The 20,863-nt window shown below is 35.7% G+C and overlaps 3 protein-coding genes across 5 annotated transcripts; 2 read left to right on the forward strand and 1 right to left on the reverse strand.

Annotated features, from left to right (window-relative positions):
* The first annotated feature begins 5,283 nt into the window (after nt 1-5,283).
* On the forward strand, nt 5,284-6,802 carry LOC123195834 (flavonol 3-O-glucosyltransferase UGT89B1-like). Its single transcript, XM_044609689.1, has one exon. The coding sequence runs from the start codon at nt 5,373-5,375 to the stop codon at nt 6,747-6,749; it is 1,377 nt and encodes a 458-aa protein (XP_044465624.1). The 5' UTR covers nt 5,284-5,372; the 3' UTR covers nt 6,750-6,802.
* A 2,417-nt stretch (nt 6,803-9,219) lies between these two features.
* Nucleotides 9,220-13,914, forward strand: LOC123196285. 2 transcript variants are annotated; one of them, XR_006497679.1, is made up of 4 exons: nt 9,220-9,571; nt 10,291-11,623; nt 11,971-12,862; nt 13,583-13,914. XR_006497679.1 is itself a non-coding variant. In XM_044610254.1 (3 exons), the coding sequence occupies exons 1-3, from the start codon at nt 9,290-9,292 to the stop codon at nt 12,207-12,209; spliced, it is 1,854 nt and encodes a 617-aa protein (XP_044466189.1). In that variant the 5' UTR covers nt 9,220-9,289; the 3' UTR covers nt 12,210-13,231. The 2 variants fall into 2 exon arrangements, 1 of the variants encoding a protein (XP_044466189.1); XM_044610254.1 differs by lacking the exon at nt 13,583-13,914 and having other exon boundaries at nt 11,971-13,231.
* A 1,037-nt stretch (nt 13,915-14,951) lies between these two features.
* Nucleotides 14,952-18,080, reverse strand: LOC123196286 (phosphatidylinositol 4-kinase gamma 7-like). Of its 2 annotated transcripts, none has more exons than XM_044610256.1 (2): nt 17,804-18,080; nt 14,952-17,199 (listed from the first exon to the last, which is right to left on the reverse strand). In XM_044610256.1, the coding sequence occupies exon 2, from the start codon at nt 16,974-16,976 to the stop codon at nt 15,147-15,149; it is 1,830 nt and encodes a 609-aa protein (XP_044466191.1). In that variant the 5' UTR covers nt 16,977-17,199; nt 17,804-18,080; the 3' UTR covers nt 14,952-15,146. The 2 variants fall into 2 exon arrangements, with proteins under 2 accessions (XP_044466191.1, XP_044466190.1); XM_044610255.1 differs by having other exon boundaries at nt 14,952-17,208.
* Nucleotides 18,081-20,863: the final 2,783 nt, after the last annotated feature.

Raw genomic sequence — 20,863 nt, forward strand, 5'->3', positions numbered from 1 at the left:
AATCAAAATTTTAATTTTAATATGTTATTGACAAGTTTTGAATCCAAACCTCTCATGTAAGAATTCTAAATCTTTAAACACTCAAATTATTTTTTACGGGCTACAAACCCTAATAGTTGTTCACAAAACTTAGGCACAAGTTCATGAGATTGTTGGTGATACAAACAGTATCGTTCATCTTGATGATAATAAAATATGTTTAACAGGAAATGGCTTCCATGTGACAATGTTCTTAAAAGCTAAGCCAACTTGTCTTTCTTTAAACCCATTTTGAATTCTAAACTCGCAAACCAAAACCCTAATTTTCAACTCTTCAAATTTTACAGTGCGCCTACTCAAATCCACATATATTCAGAATCCCTAAACCCTAGAAAGCAGCTCTCCCGTACACTTTAGGGTACAAACTCTCTTAAACCCAAGAAATAATTTGAACGGCAGTTCTTCCACGGCATTCCCATCATCAGAATTCAGAAACATCCCACTGTTTTCGAATATTTGTGTCTGTTCTTGCAAAACTTAGTCAATAATTGGCTAATTCTTGTTTTCCCGATGATGAAACTCTCTGGTGGGCATTAAGTATTTTCATTAATGGCCGCTACTAGTTAATTTTCACTGCCAAACATTATATATTTATCAATATTATGAAGTCCTGCAGTCCCATTTAATGATATCAATTAGGCCATATTTAGTCATAAAATAAACTTTCTTCTTGATTAATTAAATTCAATGCATATTCACCTGTTAATCCTAGTATCTTAATCACCCAGTGATCATGTTAGTGTTTATATACCTAATATTGTGATCAGCGTACCTAATTAATTCTTTATTCAATTTACGTATTTTTGATCAATTTCAACTTTAATCTACTTTACATCAAAGTAGATTGACTAGTCTACCTAAATGTCACAAAATCCAATGTAAATAATTGTGAAAATTAATCTTTTATATGTTAATTTCATAATTTTTTCTTCACCGTCAGTGAAAGAATTTGTTTTTTAGCATCATTTTCAAGATGAATCCACTGATACGAAGTTGGAAGGCACATCCTTGTGTTCTAAAGTTGTTAATCTTAATCATATATTAATCTTGTATTAATGTATTAATTGTTGTTAATCATGCCGGTTTAGTGATTCAATGCTAGATCACTTGTTCAAGTTCGTCAACTGTTTAACTTTGATTCTGCAGCCTCTTGGAATCTACAGCTTGTTAAATTACTCTAAGCCCGGTTTGTTTCCACTACCTTAAAAACTGTGCGGTGGTCCAACTTTGGCAGCCGTGAATCTCTTTGATTGTTTCACATCTTTTACGTTATACCAGATGATCAAATATTAACACAAAAAATTAACCTTTGGGAAGTTTAATTTATATGTTTGTTTGGGGAGTAGAGTTACAGAAGAATATAAAAATAAAATCTGTGGAGCTTTCTGTGTAGCCAAAGGTTGGCCAGCGAGACAAAGCTCTCCTCGTTGCATGCATGGCGGCAGACAGGCTCTAACACCCGTATCTTCTATTCCACGCGGGCTCGGTCGCAGACCTTTTCCCTGACATTTTTGAAGCCAACCCAGAAAACAATTACAACTTTTCAACTCAAAGTTTTGAACACCGCTTTGGTTTTTTGAGTTTCCCTAAGTAACTAAATGTTGATATGAATTATAGTTTATCAAGTAATTGAAATAAAAGAAGGCCTTGGAAGCTGGAACTGCAGTTTTGACTTGGGTTGGAATCTATAAAGACCCTCTTCTCTCCCACTTGACAGAAGACAAAAATGGCGCCATTAAAGTTTATTTGTTTTGTGCTTATGTTGGTATTGGTTCATGTAAAAGACTCCACTGCGCATACCCACCAAGGTATTTATGTTTCCATTTTGAGTCAGAATGAACGAGGTTAATTCATGCATAAGCTTAAGCCATGTCTGTTGAATTTACAGATAGGAAGACAAGTGTAGCTGCACAAGGGAGCGAGCTTGAAGATTTAGGAAGGAGCTCGACAAATGTTGAAAAGAAAGATGGTGTTCCTGGCGCGGCTGTGCTTGGAGGAAGGAAAAGGATGTTGAAAAGGGACTCAAAGAAAGAGGAAGTTGTGCATCAAGAAGATTCAATTTCAGGTGCAGCTCACTCTGTAGGAAAATGTAACCCTGAAAGGAAAGGAAAATTGAATATAAAAAGCAAACTCAGAAATAGAAGTCCTCAGCCTCATCATGAGAAGGTCAAAACGGGTGGTTTTACAGCTTTTAGTGCTGATTACCATGTCCCAAGATCTCATCCACCTAGGAATAACTGAGGAAATGAAGTGAAGCTAGCACAAATACAGCAAGAGTTATTATCTTGTCAACTCTTCCAATTTTGTTCCCAGTAGTTTGTTCTTTCCTTTTTGATAGATTTTTGCAGTGAGTTCATTGCGGAAGAATATCATACTTGTATGTAAACACAAGGAAATACATCAATGTGGAAAAACAGTTGCTTCTAAAAATGTCCATTTCTTTCTACAGTATGCTTGATCTACAGTAATACGAGTGATATATATATATATAAAACTATTGAGCCAAATTATATAAAATTATCCTAGTAAATTAATTAAGGCAAAAGGGTGTTTATTTATAATTTCAATTTAAGCAGTTTAATGTCTGGATGCAGGTAAGGATTATTCTCTAAATATGAAGCACTTGGGGAACTGGGAACTCATACAGAGAAATCAGCTGGTCTTTCTCTTCTTACTTTTATCTTTTTTGTATTCCATTTTAATTCTTTCTTTAAGATCTGAAATTTCAATTTTTATGTAGGATGAAAGAGACATGGAGAGGGCAAAATCATTGAACTCTCCAAACCTGGAAATTTCCGGGATAAGCAAGTTGGCAGGTTCCCCAGAAATTTCAGAAAAAAGAGAACTCCAGGATTCTGGTGGTACCTTTAGGAACGTTGAATCTCAGAAGTTTCTTGATGATGAAATTGTGAAGCTGATGAGTAAAGATTACCCGGGAAACACCCCGCGGCGTCCTCCAATCAACAATAACCAGCCTTTGAATGGAGAAAATGTGATGCCATAACCTTGTTTTCTTTCCAAGTTTTGGCCCTATTTCTGTAGGAAAAGCTAGGGTTCTCCTTTTCAGTTTTATGTTTCTCCAGCTAAATTTACATCAACAAGGAACTTGAATTATGTATAATTATCTTTTGCTTCAAAGATGCTTGATAACTAATCCTGCATCTGAAATGAATATCACTCTGTGTTTTGAAACTGCAGCTTATAATATTGCTTAAAATATTACTTGCTTAACATGAACATTGTTTTCATGAAACATCTAAGCTGCTGAACACATTGCATTGCCATTCATAGTAGTTGGTCAACTTTTTTTTTTTTTAATTTCCATAGTAAATTGTAAATTTTTATTCAGAAGAACTTTGTCTTATCTGAATTAATGTAAAATATCCATCAGGTTATATTTAGGTCAACTAGTAATAACGACTAAATGTTTCTTCAATCCACTAATTGTTTAGAGGTATAAATTAATTTACTTCTCAAAAACAAAAAATTGAATTTCACAAGATAGTGATCTTCTTAATATTTACAAAATTATTTTTTCATTCTTCTATATACATAAAATCATGTTATTAATGTAATTATTCTATTTTAGTTTAATTAGATTAAAATTAGATCTTGAGAATCATTTTTGAATTAAGTTTACTCATATTTAATTATTTAAATATAATTTTTTATTTTTATCATATAATTACGAGGGTTCAATACAAATAGACAGAGACAAGTGAGATTAAGTTGAGCTCAACACTAGTAATAGGGACATTACACAAGAGCTACCCTAAGATACACTCAAGGTTCCTATAAAAATCTAGCAACTGTTTTTAGAACTTTTTGTCTAAAACTGAAACCTTCTTAGGATGCAATCCATTCTATCTACAAAATTATGTATGTAAATTTATGAAAATTGAACTTAATCACGTTAAAAATTAGGTCTATTATAACTAATTTCTTTATATTTTTATTTACCTTCTGCCCTAATTAATATAAGAATTCAACATGAACGTAATTTATTTAGAAGCCTGGGCAAAATTTTAGTTGAACTTCAGAAGTTTGGAGTTCAAATTTCAATTTTCAACTAACCATCTTCAATTTTCACTGGCTCATTAAACAACAATTTAACATAAGTTACACAAGTATAACTGTAGCAGTGCGGAATGAGGAAGTCCGTAGGCCAAAGCCAATGTTTGGCGGCAAGCCACGGCAGAAACTAGACGTCAACCAAACAAGCCAGGCCGAGCTCATGAGATAAATGGGCCATGCTTATTTCATCTTAAGCTGTTCGAATGTAGAGCCTTTGGGCTGCTTCCTTTCACTGTTCCAAAGAACCGAACTGATTCTAGATTAATCAAAGTGGCAACAGCCTAAAGCGCATTCTTTTCTCCCTTTGAATTTTTATAGATAATATTGTATTTCTTCTTAATGTGACACTCTAATGACATAAAAAGAAGGTGAGGGTTGAAACGTTTCCACCTTATTGCTAGAGATCGATATGACTCAGAATAGTTTATGAATACCTTTTAATTTAATTTTAATTCGAATAAAAATAGTTTAATTCGAATTTATTAAATTAATATTAAGAATAGTTTAAAGAAAAATAATTCAGTTCAAATTTAATTTAAATATATAGTTTAAATTCATTATTCAAATATGTAACTCAAATTTATAGTTTAAATTAATAATTTATTGATAGAATGACATAATTTAATAATTATTTAACATAATTCAAATAAAATCATAAGTCAAATTCGAACTGAATCAAGTCATTTACTTAACTTGTGAACCAAACCAAGTCAAAGTCTCTCTATCTAAAATTTAGTTCAATTTTAAAATAAATCAAACCTTTTAATTCAAACTCAATTAAAATTCGAATTAAATAAATTTGAATCAAACTAATTTTGGAGTATGAGTCAGAGCGGTTCGAGGCTAGCACTACTTATGGCCACCACACAACCAGCTAGCCAACAAAAACCTTACTTGAACGCAAAGCCAGAGCAACCACAAACGCTAGCAACAGAGCAAGCATCCCCTGAAGTAAAGTAGCCATCACGCAGCAGCAACAGCAACCACATAACCAAACCTGTTAATCGGCCTTCCGGTGAAATTCCTGGTATTACCCGGGTTCAGATTTAGTGCTTTGTTGTCGGGGCGGGCCCCGAAATTTGACTTCCATGCTTGGAATATTGACAAACGATAATAAGCCGCGTATCGACAACTAAGTAAGAAGGACTTATACGAAAGCACCAAAGTATGGCTTTTGTTCCTTCCCCATTTCTATAAAGCCTACTTTACGTAACTAGCTCAACAACAGCTCTCAAAACAAGCATTCTCAACGTTTCAAAATGCCGACTCCCGGAGCACATATTCTTGTCTATCCATACCCAGCCTCAGGCCACATTATCCCTCTCCTTGATCTCACCCACCGCTTACTCACCCGCGGCCTAAACGTCACCGTTGTGCTCACTCCTGACCTCTCCTCTTTACTCCATCCTTCCTCCTCGCTCAAAACCTTAGTCCTTCCCACGCCGTCGAGGCCAGCAACTTCTTCCTCATCAAACAGACTTCTCAATACGATACGTGGATTGCGTGAACTTCATTATCCTGCACTCCTTTCTTGGTTCAATTCACACGCTTCACCCCCCGTTTCTATTCTGTCTGATTTGTTACTCGGCTGGACCCAAGAGCTGGCTTCCGAGGTTGGCGTGCCACGTGTCGTGTTCTCGTCCTCCGCCGCTTTATCACTGTGTATATCATATTCTCTGTGGACTGACTTACCAAAGATTGAAAATCCTGGTAAAGGAAATTTTCAGATATCGTTTCCGAAAATTCCGAATTGTCCAACTTACCCCAGCTTTCAAGTCTCACGTATTTATCGAGAAGGGAAAGAAGGAAACCCTGATTGGGATCTCTTCCGAAGCTGCATGCTTGAAGACAAAGCAAGTTGGGGGGTCATGTTCAACTCAGCAATTGAGTTGGAACGTGATTATATCGATCATATTAAAAAAGATCTCGGCCACGGCCGTGTTTGGGCAGTGGGACCTCTGCCGCCTCCGGATGATGATTGGGTTGAGATGCCAACTCACGAGGTCCTCACATGGCTAGACTCTCGTCCTGACGATTCGGTCGTTTACATATGTTTTGGTAGCCGTCAGGTTTTAAATTCGCAACAAACGGCGGTGTTAGCAGCCGGTTTGGAGAAAAGTATGGTCCATTTCATATGGGTCGTACGGGAAGGCACGGAGAAAAACGGAGGAGACGACGACGGTGACCTTCCAGATGGATTCGAAGAACATGTGGCGGGAAGGAGTTTCATCATAAAAGGATGGGCTCCACAGGTAGCCATATTAGAACACCGAGCCACTGGCGCCTTCTTGACGCATTGCGGGTGGAACTCGACCTTGGAAGGAGTTTCGGCGGGTGTGGTGATGCTGACATGGCCGATGAGCGCTGACCAATTCACGAATGCACAGCTCTTGGTTGATGAATGGGGAGTGGGGATCCGAGTTGGCGAAAATGTAGAGAATATTCTTGAGCCAACAAACCTGGCTCAGTTGTTTGATGAGTCAGTGGATGGAACAGGGCCACAAAGACTGAAAGCCAGACAACTGAGAGAGGCTGCCATTAAAGCAGTAAATATAGGGGGAAGCTCGGATAAAGATTTAGACGGATTTGTGAATACTATAAATGAGCTTAAAAGAAACCTCGAAGCTGCGCTGTAATAAGTAAGAAAAGAACAAGAAAAATTATAAATTAAATTACTATGATTAAATTATATATTTGTAATTTTAAAAATATAAATTTCAGATAAATATGTCAAACGTATTGTCAAACATGCATCCTTGCGATTGGACAGACATGATTTTCTCTTAATGCTCTTGCGTTTGGCCACACACGCCATCGCAAGAGTCTTGTACTGCTTACCACCCGCTTAACCGTCGTTACCCGCCTCATCACCGCCAACAACCTCCCTTTAATCGACTCTTTGCGTTCCCGCCACCCTTGTTATTTGCTCCAAACACCCTGGTCTTCACCTTACCACAATCCTCAAAAAAGACTCCACAATTACAACACTGGCATATTCCGATGGAACGCGGGCTGCGGGACCTGCCTTATCCTGCTCTCCATAACTGGTTGCAATCCCACAAGTCATCCCTATCGCCATTATATCCGATTTCTTTCTCGGTTGGACTTAACAATTGGCTTCTGATTTTGGAATTCACGCGTGTTGTTCTTGCCATCCGGTGCCTTTGGCTTGTCGGTTATATTCTCTTTGTGGACGGATCAAATGAGAAATGGTGAACCACTGAACCTGATAACATGATTTCAGGCATCATTTCCTAAAATGAAATCCCTAATTTCCCAATTCAACGCAGGTATTAAATTCCTCATGTTTATAGGACGTATAATGAAGGAGACCAAGATTAGAAATTATACAGGAGCTTCATGCTGGCAAACATGGAGAGTTGGGGACTTATGTTTAATTCGTTCACTGAGTTGGAACGAGTTTATTTGGATACTGTGGAAAATTACAAAAAATAATCGCGGAAAATTACAAAAAATAACCACCATTTAAGAAAAAATAATCGTGCAAGATTAAAAAAAAAAAAACGACCATGCGCATCCGCATGGTGGAAAACTTAAAAAAAAAAAAAACGACCACGCGCGCTTGGTTGGTGGAAAATTAAAATAAAAAAGCCAAATCACTATGTCCACCCTAGGTTTGATACAAATTTTTTTCACTTGTTAACTATCAAAAATCTAAACACCTACCTATTTGTTAAATTTTACTATTACTATTAGGATAAAATTATCATTTATTAAAATATTTAAAAAACTAAAAATCTATCGCATTTCTTTCCAAGTTTGAAAAATCAACATTTCTCTCTAGAGTTTTTTTAATCACATTGTCGATGACAAGAGACAACAACGATCTTCTCCTCTCTCTCTCTCCTAGCTTCTTTACGACGAAAGACCAATAAGATCAGCTTGATGGTGGCCCAAAGACCGATTTTGCACGAATCTCTGTTAGCTCTTCGTAACGAAGAGTAGTGCCCTAAAGAGGAAGGACGCCAAAGATCAACATTTCACACTAATCCTCATCAAAAAGGGTTGACAAAAATTTATGCAAAACACCAATTTTAAGGCCATTGGTCTTTTGTCAGAGAGAAGGAGGGAGAAAAGAAAAGGTCGTCACCTTCTATGGTCACCAACAACTTGGTTGGGAAAACCTTAGGAAAAAAAGTGTTGATTTTTCAAATTTTTGGTAAAGGGAGATTTGTTAGATTTTTAAATTTAGGAAAAAATATAATAAATTTTTAATTTATTTAAATATTTCGGTAAATAATAATTTTACTCTCTATAATAATAGTAAAATTCAATGTTTTTAAAACTAGATTGGTTGTCTCATTGGTTTATGATTCGACCAAGAATCAATCGGTTTAACTTATTATCAAATTTTAATGAATAGATTTTACTTAGAAATTTGTAAAAAACAAAATTAATTAGGATACTCACACCTATGGTAATTAGAACATATTATTTCTAAGAAGTAATAATTATTCATTTAATTTCAATGAAATAATTAAAATAAAAAAAGTCTCCATCTCATAATACAAAAAAAATAATTCTATAAATTATTATTTATAGAAGACATTTCAATGAATATGAAACATTTTTTCCTTTTTTTTAATTTTATTTATAATTTAATTTTTCCTTACAAACCTTTAGAAATTTATCCAATCTAATATAAAATAATCAAATTACTTAAAAATAATTAAATTTTCTAAAAATATCATAAATTTTGATCAAACCAAATTTTATCAATTTTGATTGATTTATTTGATTTACTGATTTTGATCGGATTTGATCGAGTCAATAAATAAACTGTTTTTTAATGTTAATTGAACTAAATTTGAAGCCAATTCTTGATTCAATTGGTTGAACAAGTTAGTTTGATCTAGTTTTCAAAATAGTGATAAAATTTTATAAATGAATAGATATTTAAATTTTTAATAATTAGCGAGTAAAACAAGACTTGCATCAAACTTCCGGTGGGCAATAGTCGTGTAGCCTAAAAAAATAATAATAATAAACACGCGCGCCCGCATAGTGGGAAATTTAAAAAAAAAGGCCGACCCAACACGCGCGCCCGCGGACATGCCGAACTATATAGATTAAGATTTTGAAATGCTCTTTGTTTCGTCCGTTTTGCCAGGTGGGGCTGAAAATCATAACCAGCCCTAATTCCGAAACCCTAACAATGAGTGACCAACCAAAATTGCAAGAACACCAAAATTCATTAAAATCAATGGAAAATTATTGCCTTACCAACTGCGGAATATGCTTCTTGGAGCAAGGAAGATCGATCAGAGGCCAAATTGATTGCTGCGACCACTACTTTTGCTTCGTCTGTATCATGGAGTGGGCCAAGATCGAGTCCACATGCCCCTTGTGCAAGCGCCGCTTCACCAACATTCTACAAATGAAAAAGGAGGGGGTGGTTCCTTGCGAGCGAATTGTTAATGTTCCAAAACGCGATCAAGTACAAATTTCTTTTCTCTTCATCGATTTTGCCGCGTTATTTAGTTTTTAAGCTTGCCACAGTATTTAGTTCTTCTGCGGTTGATTTGTTGAACTGAGGTTATCTTTTGGTGAATTCCGGTACCATTGAAGTAATTTTGGTATTATGAGATGATTTAATCCTTCTGATTTCATTTGTAGTAACTTTGTTAGTTTGTGAATTTGCTGCAAAGTTGAGCTTCTGATGATAGTTATTTCTTAGCTTGTCAACGTAATAGACTGCAGGCCCATAATTATTTTCTAGTGTCCAACTATGCATTTTGGAGTTTTCTGCAAAAACAATTTTGAGGTCTGATTGTAAACTTAGAAACCTACTCAAAACAGTCTTTGCAGTTTCTCCTTTTGTTGTTTGAAAAAATGAGTTGGTTGATGAAATAAATACTTTACTAATGCTTAAAATGAGCAAGTTTGGTCTGGATTTGTTAACTCTTCAACCTGGAAAAAAATTTAGTTTTATATCATATAAAGTTTGGTATGGTTAAATGAAAATGTAGTTGCCAAATTTAACTGTCTGGACACCAAAGAAGAGTTTGGTGCAATACTTGAATTTGGTTTTAATTAATTCAAATTTGAAAGTAAAAGTCTATTGTCTTTTCTCTGTAAAATTTGAATTAATTAGTTCAAATATATTTTTCTCTGTAATGCTGTATACGTATTTATAGATTTATGTTAGTTTTGCAGGTTTACCATCATTTTGGAAATGCAACGGTTGGGCCTTTTGATCCTTATGCCCATGTGAAGTGTAGTGTGTGCCAGGGTACCAATGATGATAGTCTGTTACTACTTTGCGATCTTTGCGATCTTGCTGCTCATACTTACTGTGTTGGTCTGGGTGCTACTGTACCCGAAGGTGATTGGTTTTGCCACAATTGTGCTATCTTGAGGGCTGAACATAACAATGCTGGAATTGATACTGATGGTAATGATCAAAATGTTTCTATCTTTGATATCGTACATGAAGATACAAATGAAATGAGGATCTCAAGACCTCATCCAATGGCCTCTTTAGCACTTGTTGTTAACTCCGAATCAGGTACCAATGTTGTGAATGAAGTAACTTCATCGGATAGAACAACATATCAGAATATTGTAGATCAATCACCCAAATTGGATGCAAGAAGATTGCATCTTCGTCGGGATGTCCAAAGTCATATACAAGCACTGCGTGAAAATTGGAATGCATTACGAAACGGATCCTTAAGCTTTGCTTCTAGTTTAGGTCAACAACATTTCTCAACCTCCCAAGGTTGTCAGCCATTGAGTGCTCAGGATGGTTTGTCTGTGGGCATTGTACATAATAATTGCAGAACTTCACGTGATATTGATGAAGCATGGAAAAAGATGAGAATTGCAAAGTCAAAGCAGCACAATCTTGGAAGGGCAAGCAGTCTTCATCTTGTGTCAAAGTCAAAACATCCTTCTGTAAAGGGAAAAGCTCCCAAACAAGCCACTGGTAGCAGTTCAAGTCCTCATATGGTTAATAGAAAACAACCTGGAGATAGTGTTCTCACATTATCTGCTATTGGAAAGAAGAGGAAGCGCAGTTTCTCTGAAGGCAAAATTGCAAACCATAGATTTCCAAAATCAGAAAACCAAAAGCCAAATAAGGTCATGACTGTTAAATCTTGTGAGGGGTGTTCTGTTACTCACTCAATACAATTATCTGAATCTTCAACATCTAGAAGGGCCCAAAATCAATGTGACCTTCGTCATGCCAATAGGGCAAGTCTGTCAGCAAAATGTTCATATGGAGTTTCATCAAGTACTATTCACAAGCAAACTGATTCTTCTTCAATAAATTTGATTGGGTCATTGCCTACAACAACTGATGCATGCTACAGCCAACCAGATCTCCATACTTTTTCCTTTGGTGAGGTAGATAACCTCAAGGGAAAAGATCAGTTGGGAAAGGATTCTGTTAAAGGGAAGGAAATAAAAGATGATGATGCCAAGAGCGAGATTCGTTCTCTTGTCAAGCTCAACTTAAAACTTCTATGCAGAGACAAACAATTAGGTATGATTGCTAGATTTCTGTTATCAATATAGACCTATCTTTCTAGGATTGAAGTTTTGGTTTGATTTTAGACATCAGTCATATTATATTTGGATACTTTAAAAATTTTCAAAATGTCATATGATAAAGTTTGGGAAAGAAAAGACATTTGAAACTTGTATGCAAAGCTCTTTTTTTTTTCCCTTTCATGCTTCTTAATTTAGACTCTGCTTGCTTTAGAAATTATCTATTTGGGCTTTTACCTGTTAGCCCTTGTGCTGGTGGCATCTGAAGTATTCTCAGACACGTCGAACAACTGCCATTTCTAAATTGAAAAATGTTGTTTTGCTTGATTATGTCCTCTGCAGGATTTGATGTATTCAAGGAAGTTGCAAGGCATGCCACACATACCATATTGGCTGCATGTGGTTTGGAGCATCCAAGGTCTGATGTTCGTTTATTTCCAAGCTCAGTAGTTTGCAGCCATAATGAAAATATTCAGCAACTCCGTAAGTCCACCCTGATGCCAAATTCTTGCAGAGAATGCTTCTTTATCTTTGTAAAGGATGTTGTCAAAGCCATTATGTTTGAGAAATGTTATCACTAGGGGTGAGCAAAAGAACTAAGAGGAACCAGAGCCGTCAGGTACCTGGCGTTGTGGTTTCAGTTCCTACTTGGTTCCATCTTCAACAAGATAGATTCCAGTTTCAAATTTTATGCCGTCAGCACTGTGTAGATAGGTTTCGATTCCACTACTTTAAGAAACCGAAACTGAATTTTGGGTACCCAACCAGGAACCCTTTCTCTTTCAAAATTTCTGTAACAAAACAATTTTTTTTTAAAAAACAAAACAGGGATGTGTTTTTTTTTAAAAACAAATACATCGTTTTGTTATAGAAGTTAATAAACCTAAAAGTATTGATTGGTTGCCCTAGTTCCATTTACATCTTCGTCAATGCCAAATTCTCCTTCCGAGTTTTCGAAACCCTAACTCTCTCACAATACGTTCACCTGTCTCTCCGTTGTCCTATCTCACTTTTGCTTCAATTATAGTTTGATTCTTCATACCTCCCGAGGTGTGGTGAGAAATGCTAAGACAAGAAGAGGGAAATGAAAATAATAAACAACATCAGTTACGAAAAAAAGGCACTCATCCAGGCCAGTGCTCTCTTTGTAATTCTTCCAAACTGTTTCAGTTTCAACTCTCAATCCAGCAGGTGGAGCAGTTCCTCTGCCTTCTACTTTAAATTCCACTTTTAGGTACACCCTTCTTTTCCTTTTAATTTGTTTTTTCATTATTATATATCTTATTTAATTTTTTGCTTTGCCGAGCAACACACTATCTATAACTTTTAGTTGAGCTGTGTGTTTGATTTTTAATAATTCTTAAAGGCTGCAATTACTTCATTAGGGTTGTTGAATCTGGGTTTAAGGTTAAATTCTGTGTATTTACGCATGTATTTGAAAGAGAATTATTGCTGTTTTCTGTTTTGTTGTTTCTAAGATGGAATTGATGAATAACTTACTGGTTGTTTTGTTTACTCGAAGAGTGAGGGAAGACGAGGTGTAATATGTTTGAGACATCTTGGTGTTGACTATTCATTTTGACTTCTGGTTGTCTTTACATCAGTCAATTAGTTTTATTGATTATAGAGGTGGGAAGGACCATGGTAGTTGAATTGCGAATCATATCTTATTATAAATCTAATTTTCTTATTATATATTATGTATTGTATTATAAAATACATCTTTTAATAAAATGATCATAAAATAATGAAAACCTCTCATGTATTTATGATTTTCTCTCGTTCTCATATAAGCTAACCCTCCATTTTCTATCCATGCATAATTTAGCATCCAGGTTTTATAAGCTATAGTTAAGTCAAACAGAAAACAAAAACATCATATACTATTCTTTTTCTATGATCCTCCAAATTTCAAGTGTCTCTCAACACACTATCTGTTTTTGTTATTGCCCAGTCACAATTTACGACGGTTCATCCAGTTTCTGCACCAAAATTCTCTCTAGAAGTCCTAATGTGGTCCACTGAAGAGTTTCCCTGTTTAAGGTGAAGAGTGACAATAGAGAACAGGCTTTCAGATGCCCTCACCAGGTTATATTAGAAAATAACGTGATATTTATCTTATGGAACAAATTTGATATATGTGCATAGGAATTGGTACGTCAGTCATTTGTGTCCATGTTAGACGACAGCTTTGTTTCATTTAAATATATGGACATTGTTTCTGTTAGTGGAAAGAATGTAGTTGAGATGAACCGAAGGTTATTACATTAAAAAACACAACTATTCATAAGCATGACCATCGATCTTCACATTGCATGTAGTTCTGGCCATAACAATGAATCAACTATTAATAGAATATTTCAGTCTTCTATTTTAATAGCAAAAGGGTAATCTTGAAAACCAATCTTAGCCCTGGTTTGAGACATCTAATGAGGAGTAATGTTCTTTGTATTCAGTTTTGAGTATCTAATTAGTTACTCAGATAATATATCATTATGTGATTAAATATTATTTTATTTTTAATTTAAAACAAACTAATTATACGTAATCTAAGTATTCTATTGGATACTCAAAAAGTAAGATTTCTTTGTCAAAAGTTTGCCCAAGTAACTTACAAAAAGAAGAATAATCTGCTTTATAGAAATTATCAGTCTGTTGGCCCCATATGTTAATCTCCTTTTAAAGTATTCCTTGCATGGATCACATTAATTGAAGTTGCTAAGTCGCTTTCTTTTAGTGTCTTATCTTTTGTTGTGTAAAGTCTAATTTTGCTTGCCAATATTATATTTTAAGAAATAAGAAGAGCAACTTTTGAAATGCTGTCCAAAATAACTTAGTTGAGTCAAGTAGTGTTGGGTTTTGGTTCGACTTGATTGGGTATATGTCAAACTCAAGTTAGTATGAGCTCAACTTGAAAAATTATAATTAAACTTTGTATCTTATATATATTTATCAATTGTTTTTTATATTCAAAGTGAAAGATAAAATTTTAAAGATATAAATACAAAATTTTAAACTTTCAGAGTTTATTAATATTATACTTAAACCAAATTGTAAGCTCACAAAGCTGAGGAACAATGATCTTGCTTAAGAGTTAAACTTGAACTGCTTGAGTTCAATTTGAAAATAATCAAATTGAGCTTGCAAGCTCATAGAGTCGAACAACAATGAGCTTAGTTAAAAGAGACAAACTCAAGAGCTTGAGCTCAGCTTGACAATAATCAAACCAACTCAACATGAGCCAAGCCACAAACAACTTTGAAACCTAGTCTTATTACATTAAATTTAGAATGCATTTGAAATTTAAGGCTTGAAAAGCTCAATGCAAAACCCAAATCTGTAATTTTTAACTTGATTTCTGAAACTTTAATCCCAAGATTTACACCTTATGCGACAGTAGACAACTAGTCTTCTAACTTCTTCCAGGAAATATGATTCTACAAACCCTTAATTCTTGCAAACTAGTAATACATTGTGTTCTTCCTTAGTTTTTTTAATTCACAGAAAAGCTTAAACTATCAGAACTTGCATGAAGTTCCAAGCCTGCCTCTGTGTCTCCACCCAATAGTAGTGCACCTTCTCTTGGTTAAGGCAGGGTGAAGAAGCTCCTTAAATTTCTCAAGAAACACACTCCATTCTTCTTCCTTCATATCAGAAAGCTTCACAAAATTCTTGGTGTTGGACAGCCGGTCATTCGCACTTCTTACACTCTCAGATAAAGAACACATCGGTTGGTTTTCTTTTGGTAGGCGAGGTGGGCTTCGTTCACGGATGTGAACTTTGTTTACAGGCTGGGACAACTTGGGAGCTGCTTGAAGCCAGTTCCATTGTGAGATTCCCTTTGCCTCAACTGGCTTTTCATCCACCTCGAATTCATCCTCTTCGAGACTCTCTAGTTTAGATGGAAAGTCTCCATTCTCGAACTCTGCATCATCGCAATCTAGATCAAACAGACAGTCTTCCTCTCTTCCATCATCATCATCAGAGAATAACAATTCCCTCTCAGTTATGATTCTCCGAGCCTCGAGGCATACAACCTCAAGCTCACTGGGTACCTCCTCTTCAGCACTAAATTCTCTACTCATCATCTCACCAATCTCAGAAAGGCAGAGTCCAAAAGCAGCTGCTTCCTTAAGAAATACAGTGCAGACTACCAAAACTCTGAGACATCCCTCCCGAATCATGGGCAGCTCTGTCCGAAGCATTTCAGAATCACAAACAGGATCTAAATTTTTTATATATTCAAGCTCGTCCTCAGAGAAAGGAATTGAAGCCTGAGGCCAATGAATCCACTCAAAGTATGGGTCTTCCAAGCTCTCCGGCAAGCAAAGGCCATGATCAATTGGAATGAGTTCCACCTGACCAAATCTCCCGCCACAGTCATGTTTCCTCACTAAAAGGTTACCAGAATGCCTATCAGTGTTAAAGATCCTGACATCCAATATCCCAATTCTATGTATTGCAGCGACTGGAAAGCTTGAGGTTCCATAGTCACCAGCATCAAAGTCATGAGGCATGAACTGCTGCAGAGATGCAATCTTGCTAACCTTCTTCCTCTTCCAAAGCTTATTTCCAGTCACAGCATCGTTGAGATTAAAGATAGAGTGTGTAACTTTCACAAGAACAGTTGGAGGCACATTTGCAAAGTGATTGTAGTCCAAAAGGTAGGCAGCTACTTCTCGAAACCCTGTTTCACCAACTCTCACTGATGGTTTCAGGCCTGGCTGCCCAAGAGCTTTCCCTACAAAGCCTTTTGGATTGTTTGGTGCGAAAGGCTCCTCATCAGTTGGCTTAACAATAGCAACATTGTCACCATTGCAGTTTCTGAAAAAGTAAGCACCACCAAGCCCGCTGTTTATAGGGATGGGATCAAAACCATTCTGGACAGCCTTGATAATTTCCTTAATAAGTTCATTTGTTCTATGGAAGGAACTCGAGCTCCCTAAAATCTCGATTGGACCACTCTTATCCCTTTGTTGTTGGTCGTTTCCAGTAGGTGAAAGACATGGAGTTGATGAGCTCCGATGCAAGGCATTCCTAGTTAGAAGAAGAGGAGAATCATTTCGAACGGCACTAAGATCATTATTGAGAACAAGATCTCCAAATGTCAATGAGCTCTCATCGGTAGGTACATTAAGCACAAGCTGCAGCCTTCTCTTCACGGTGCGAGCATTGTCATTCCTATTCAACTCCATCCCCAAAACGCATCCATTGTCAGTCTGTACAAACACTCGCCTTGTCCCAGCAGACTTCCCTCTTAAGTCGCCATGGTACTCTACATTGCAAGGACTATTAAAAACTGAAACAGCCATCTGCGTCTGCATTGGACTCCCGAAATTCCGAGACATCAGAAAACCTGTAGTTTTCAAGGTCAGCAACAACTGCGATGGCACAGCAGAGATTCTTCTTCTTCCCTCTCAAGCAGGTGCCAGAGCCTGACACCAATTGAAAGAGGGAGACATATGTGTGTCGATCAATCATCAAATTATCAATGGAACCACCGCCCAATCACCAATTCTCAACCTTTCACATCCAGATCATGAAGAAATTGTCAATGGTTCCATCAACAACCTGCATATTCTAAACAAAATGAGCAAACTTTCAAGACATTATTACTAGCAGACTAGGAAAAAAACGATCATCATTATATATATATATATATATATATATATATATATATATATATATATATATAAAGAAAAAGAGAAGGAAACAACACGGTTTTTACAGGTACTAAAACGGTATCTTCAGTAATTGAATCAGGTACTAATTTGCACCTAAATCTGTTTGGTCGTTGAGAAAATTAAGGGCCTAACAGAGAATCGGAATCCAAATAAAAAACTTTACTCGGCTGATAAACAGCCATACAGCCTGTATAGAGTAGGTCCTCTCATTTTCTCACTGAATAGCGAAAGACTTTAAAGATTTCCAGTTCTTTCTTTCTTTCGTCCATCCTCTTTTCCTTTTACACTTTTTCTCGTTAAGCAAACGGCGAACGGTACTTTAAGAGAACGAATAAAAAGAATCGCTTTCGCATGTCATCGATTTACGAAAAAGAAAAAGAGAAAGCTTTAAGAGTTAAGAACAAAAATGCAAAAAACTGATAAAACAAAGTAACAAAGTCATGCAAAAAGAACAAAGCACTGAATGAAATCGTTTTCGAAGGAAAACTCACCGAACTTGAGAGAATCTTGAGGGAAGATCAGAGAGAGAAGGGAGAATCAGGAGCGTTGAACAAAGTATTATGAAAGATCAGAGGTTGAGAATTCAATTCAAAGGCTTGAGAGTTGAACAGTATGACCTCTGAAACCAAGACTGAGCCTCGAGTCCTTCTCTCCCTCTCTCTCTCTCTCTCTATTTCTCCCGTCTCTGTAGTGGATTCTGCAGAGAAAGTTTGTTTTTGAAGTATATTTTCTACTGGTTTCACATGAGAAATGAGGAACAGAATTTGGACGGTTTTCTCATAGGAATTTACAACAAAGACCTGCCTTTGACAACTTTTGACTCTCACTTCATATATTATCGAGTTTATGAATTTTATGCATTGAAAATCATGAAAAATGAAAATATATTCGAATAGTTGACCCATTTAATTTGAATTAATTTTTCAATTCAATTCAAGCTATACATGTTAGTCATTTTTATGTATATTTATCAAAATAATATTATTTTAATCGATTTAAATTAAAAACTTATTAGATTTAAATTTATCTAAGTCAAATTTAATCTATTTTAGTTGATAATCAAACTTAAATTAATTCGATTTGAATCTATCTCTAACATTATTATTTATGATTTGGTGATACTATTCACCATATTAACAATGTTTAGATTTAACCCAAATAGAATCCCTTTGAAAATTCCATGTTAAAATGTTGAATCGGCACGTATTATCGTCAAATGATGTAGAAATTATAAAATTTATGCATACAAAACTAATAAAATCACTTTAATCTTGACTAATGTTTTCAATTGTGTGAATTATTTATTTGTGTAATAAATTCAAAAAGTAGAAAGTTTGAATTCTTTATTTGAAATCTTTTGTCTCTTCTGACCTCTAAAATTCTTTATATTATAAAAAACAAAAATAGACTACTCAATGTACAACTACTGAGAAGAAATAAAAATTCCGGTCCTGGATTTGTCAATAAACTTGTACTTGGGTCCTCGTTGGTAAATGCTGGACACCTCGTTTTCGAACTCAACAACCCAAAATTGAAAGCCGTCGGATGAGATCAGATGGTGCAATCATCAGCATCAGCAGCGCATGTACGGATGACAAGTGTCGGTGACGTGGAAGAGAGTGATCGGTGGCGTAGGTGGCAAGATCACCATTAAACAGAGCAGCACTTGCTTCCTGTGTACCCGGCAGAGCAGAACTAAATAGGACAGGTGTTTTACCCACAAACCCGACCAATCAATGAAAAAAGGATATGTTTTACCAAGTTTACCCTCACCATAGTAACATGAAAGTTACATCCAAAGGGTTATCGTGGGAATTTAACTTGAATGGTACTCGGAGGTGGGTTAAATTGTCATTGTCTGTAATTTTCGGAGAGACAAACCCGTCACCCTCTCAAGAGGACAAGCGTAATTTCCAGGTTTTATTAAGAACGATTTAATTTCTAATTTTATTAATCTCCTGAAAATCTCTCCATTATAAAAGTATTTATCAATGGCTTTCCATGGATGATATCTGAAAACTCTTCATATTATTTGGATCCCAATTCAACATTTGACAAGTTATTCAATCGGTAAAGTTGAATAAAAATAAAATATCTAAAATTAGAACAACATTCAAAAACTCGAAAGTGTAAACCAAAATTCAAATTCCGTTGTCTGTTAAGATTTTATCGAATGGATTAGTCCATTAAAAAAAAGCTATTTTTCATAGGCATAAGGCACAAAAATGATCATTTCGAAGTCTTAATTGATTATATAGGAGAAATGGAGCAAAGCTAGGAACTACTTCACTTATTCTATGTGATGGATTTAAATTTGATTAGATAAAAAAATAATTCTCGATTAAATACGAAATAATTATCCGATTCTGACCGCACAACCACCTTCTACCAGTATTAATATTGACTCATTCAAACAAAGGAATCACACAAAGCGACCAATGTTTCGGCCCAACTAAAGCAAGCTGGACTGCAGTCTTTTCTGTTTGCCTAAAAGCAAAGCTCAACGAAATAAAAGAAGGTATGTTTGGGGAAGGAAGCAAAATCATACTCTGTTTCTCAAATGTGCCCTTCCTGGATTAAAATCGTTTTAGAATTGGGCAGCCTAATGTGAGCCTGGAATTACCCAGCCCATAAAGGTCTATATTCAAAGTTATCCATAAGGAATCAGAATTGACACACTTGTAGGAGAGCAAGCATCATGTGCTAAGAGAATGGACCACCAGCCAACCCTTGAGCATTAGTGGTAGAGATGACAATTTGCTCAACGAAACTGTGTCTTTGCCCATCCTTTCTATTATGGGAGTAGATTTTTTAATAAAAATGAAAATAAAGATAAATAAAGTCATCATAATTAGAAACGAGATGAAGGTAAGATAAATATATTATTGACCCATTATTTCTTTTTTTTATTTTTTTATATTTTTTTAAAATTATTTCACCAATAAAAATTAAAAAATGAAAATATAGAGAATTTTCTCGTAAGATTAGAAAGAAAAAATGAGAAAAATCTTCTTACCAAAAAGTGATAAAATTTTTTTTCTCATCTTCGTAATAAAAACAAGATAGAGACAAGGTTAAACATTTTCTATAAATACAAAAATAGAGATTAAGATATTCTGATTTTAGTCACTCGTGAGTGAACCAAAGGCGCTCACGTTTTTAAAAATCAGTTACAAGTATTTCCAATTACCAAGGTAGATCCATAAGGAATTGAAACTTGCGAATCTGAGCTCCCACAGTGTTACAAGACATTTGTCCCACAAGATACGGGGCCACGTTGCACATGTTAGGACCAGCCAAAAAAGGAGCCACGGCAACACGCGAGTCAAGCACGTGAGACTAACACGTCAGCATGTGAACCCCTTTCGCTTTCACCCATGAACAACAGGTCACTTAGGAAAGAAGCGCACATGCCCCCACTAAGTGGAGTTATTTAACTATTAATTTATTAATTCATTAATTTTTGCATAATTTTTATGGGGTCCAGTTTTCCATCCCCACGTGATACCGTCCCGGCAGAGAGAGAGAGAGAAAGGCCACCGCTTAGTCCA

Source organism: Mangifera indica, chromosome 14, assembly GCF_011075055.1.
Source record: "Mangifera indica cultivar Alphonso chromosome 14, CATAS_Mindica_2.1, whole genome shotgun sequence".
Taxonomy (NCBI): Eukaryota; Viridiplantae; Streptophyta; class Magnoliopsida; order Sapindales; family Anacardiaceae; genus Mangifera; species Mangifera indica.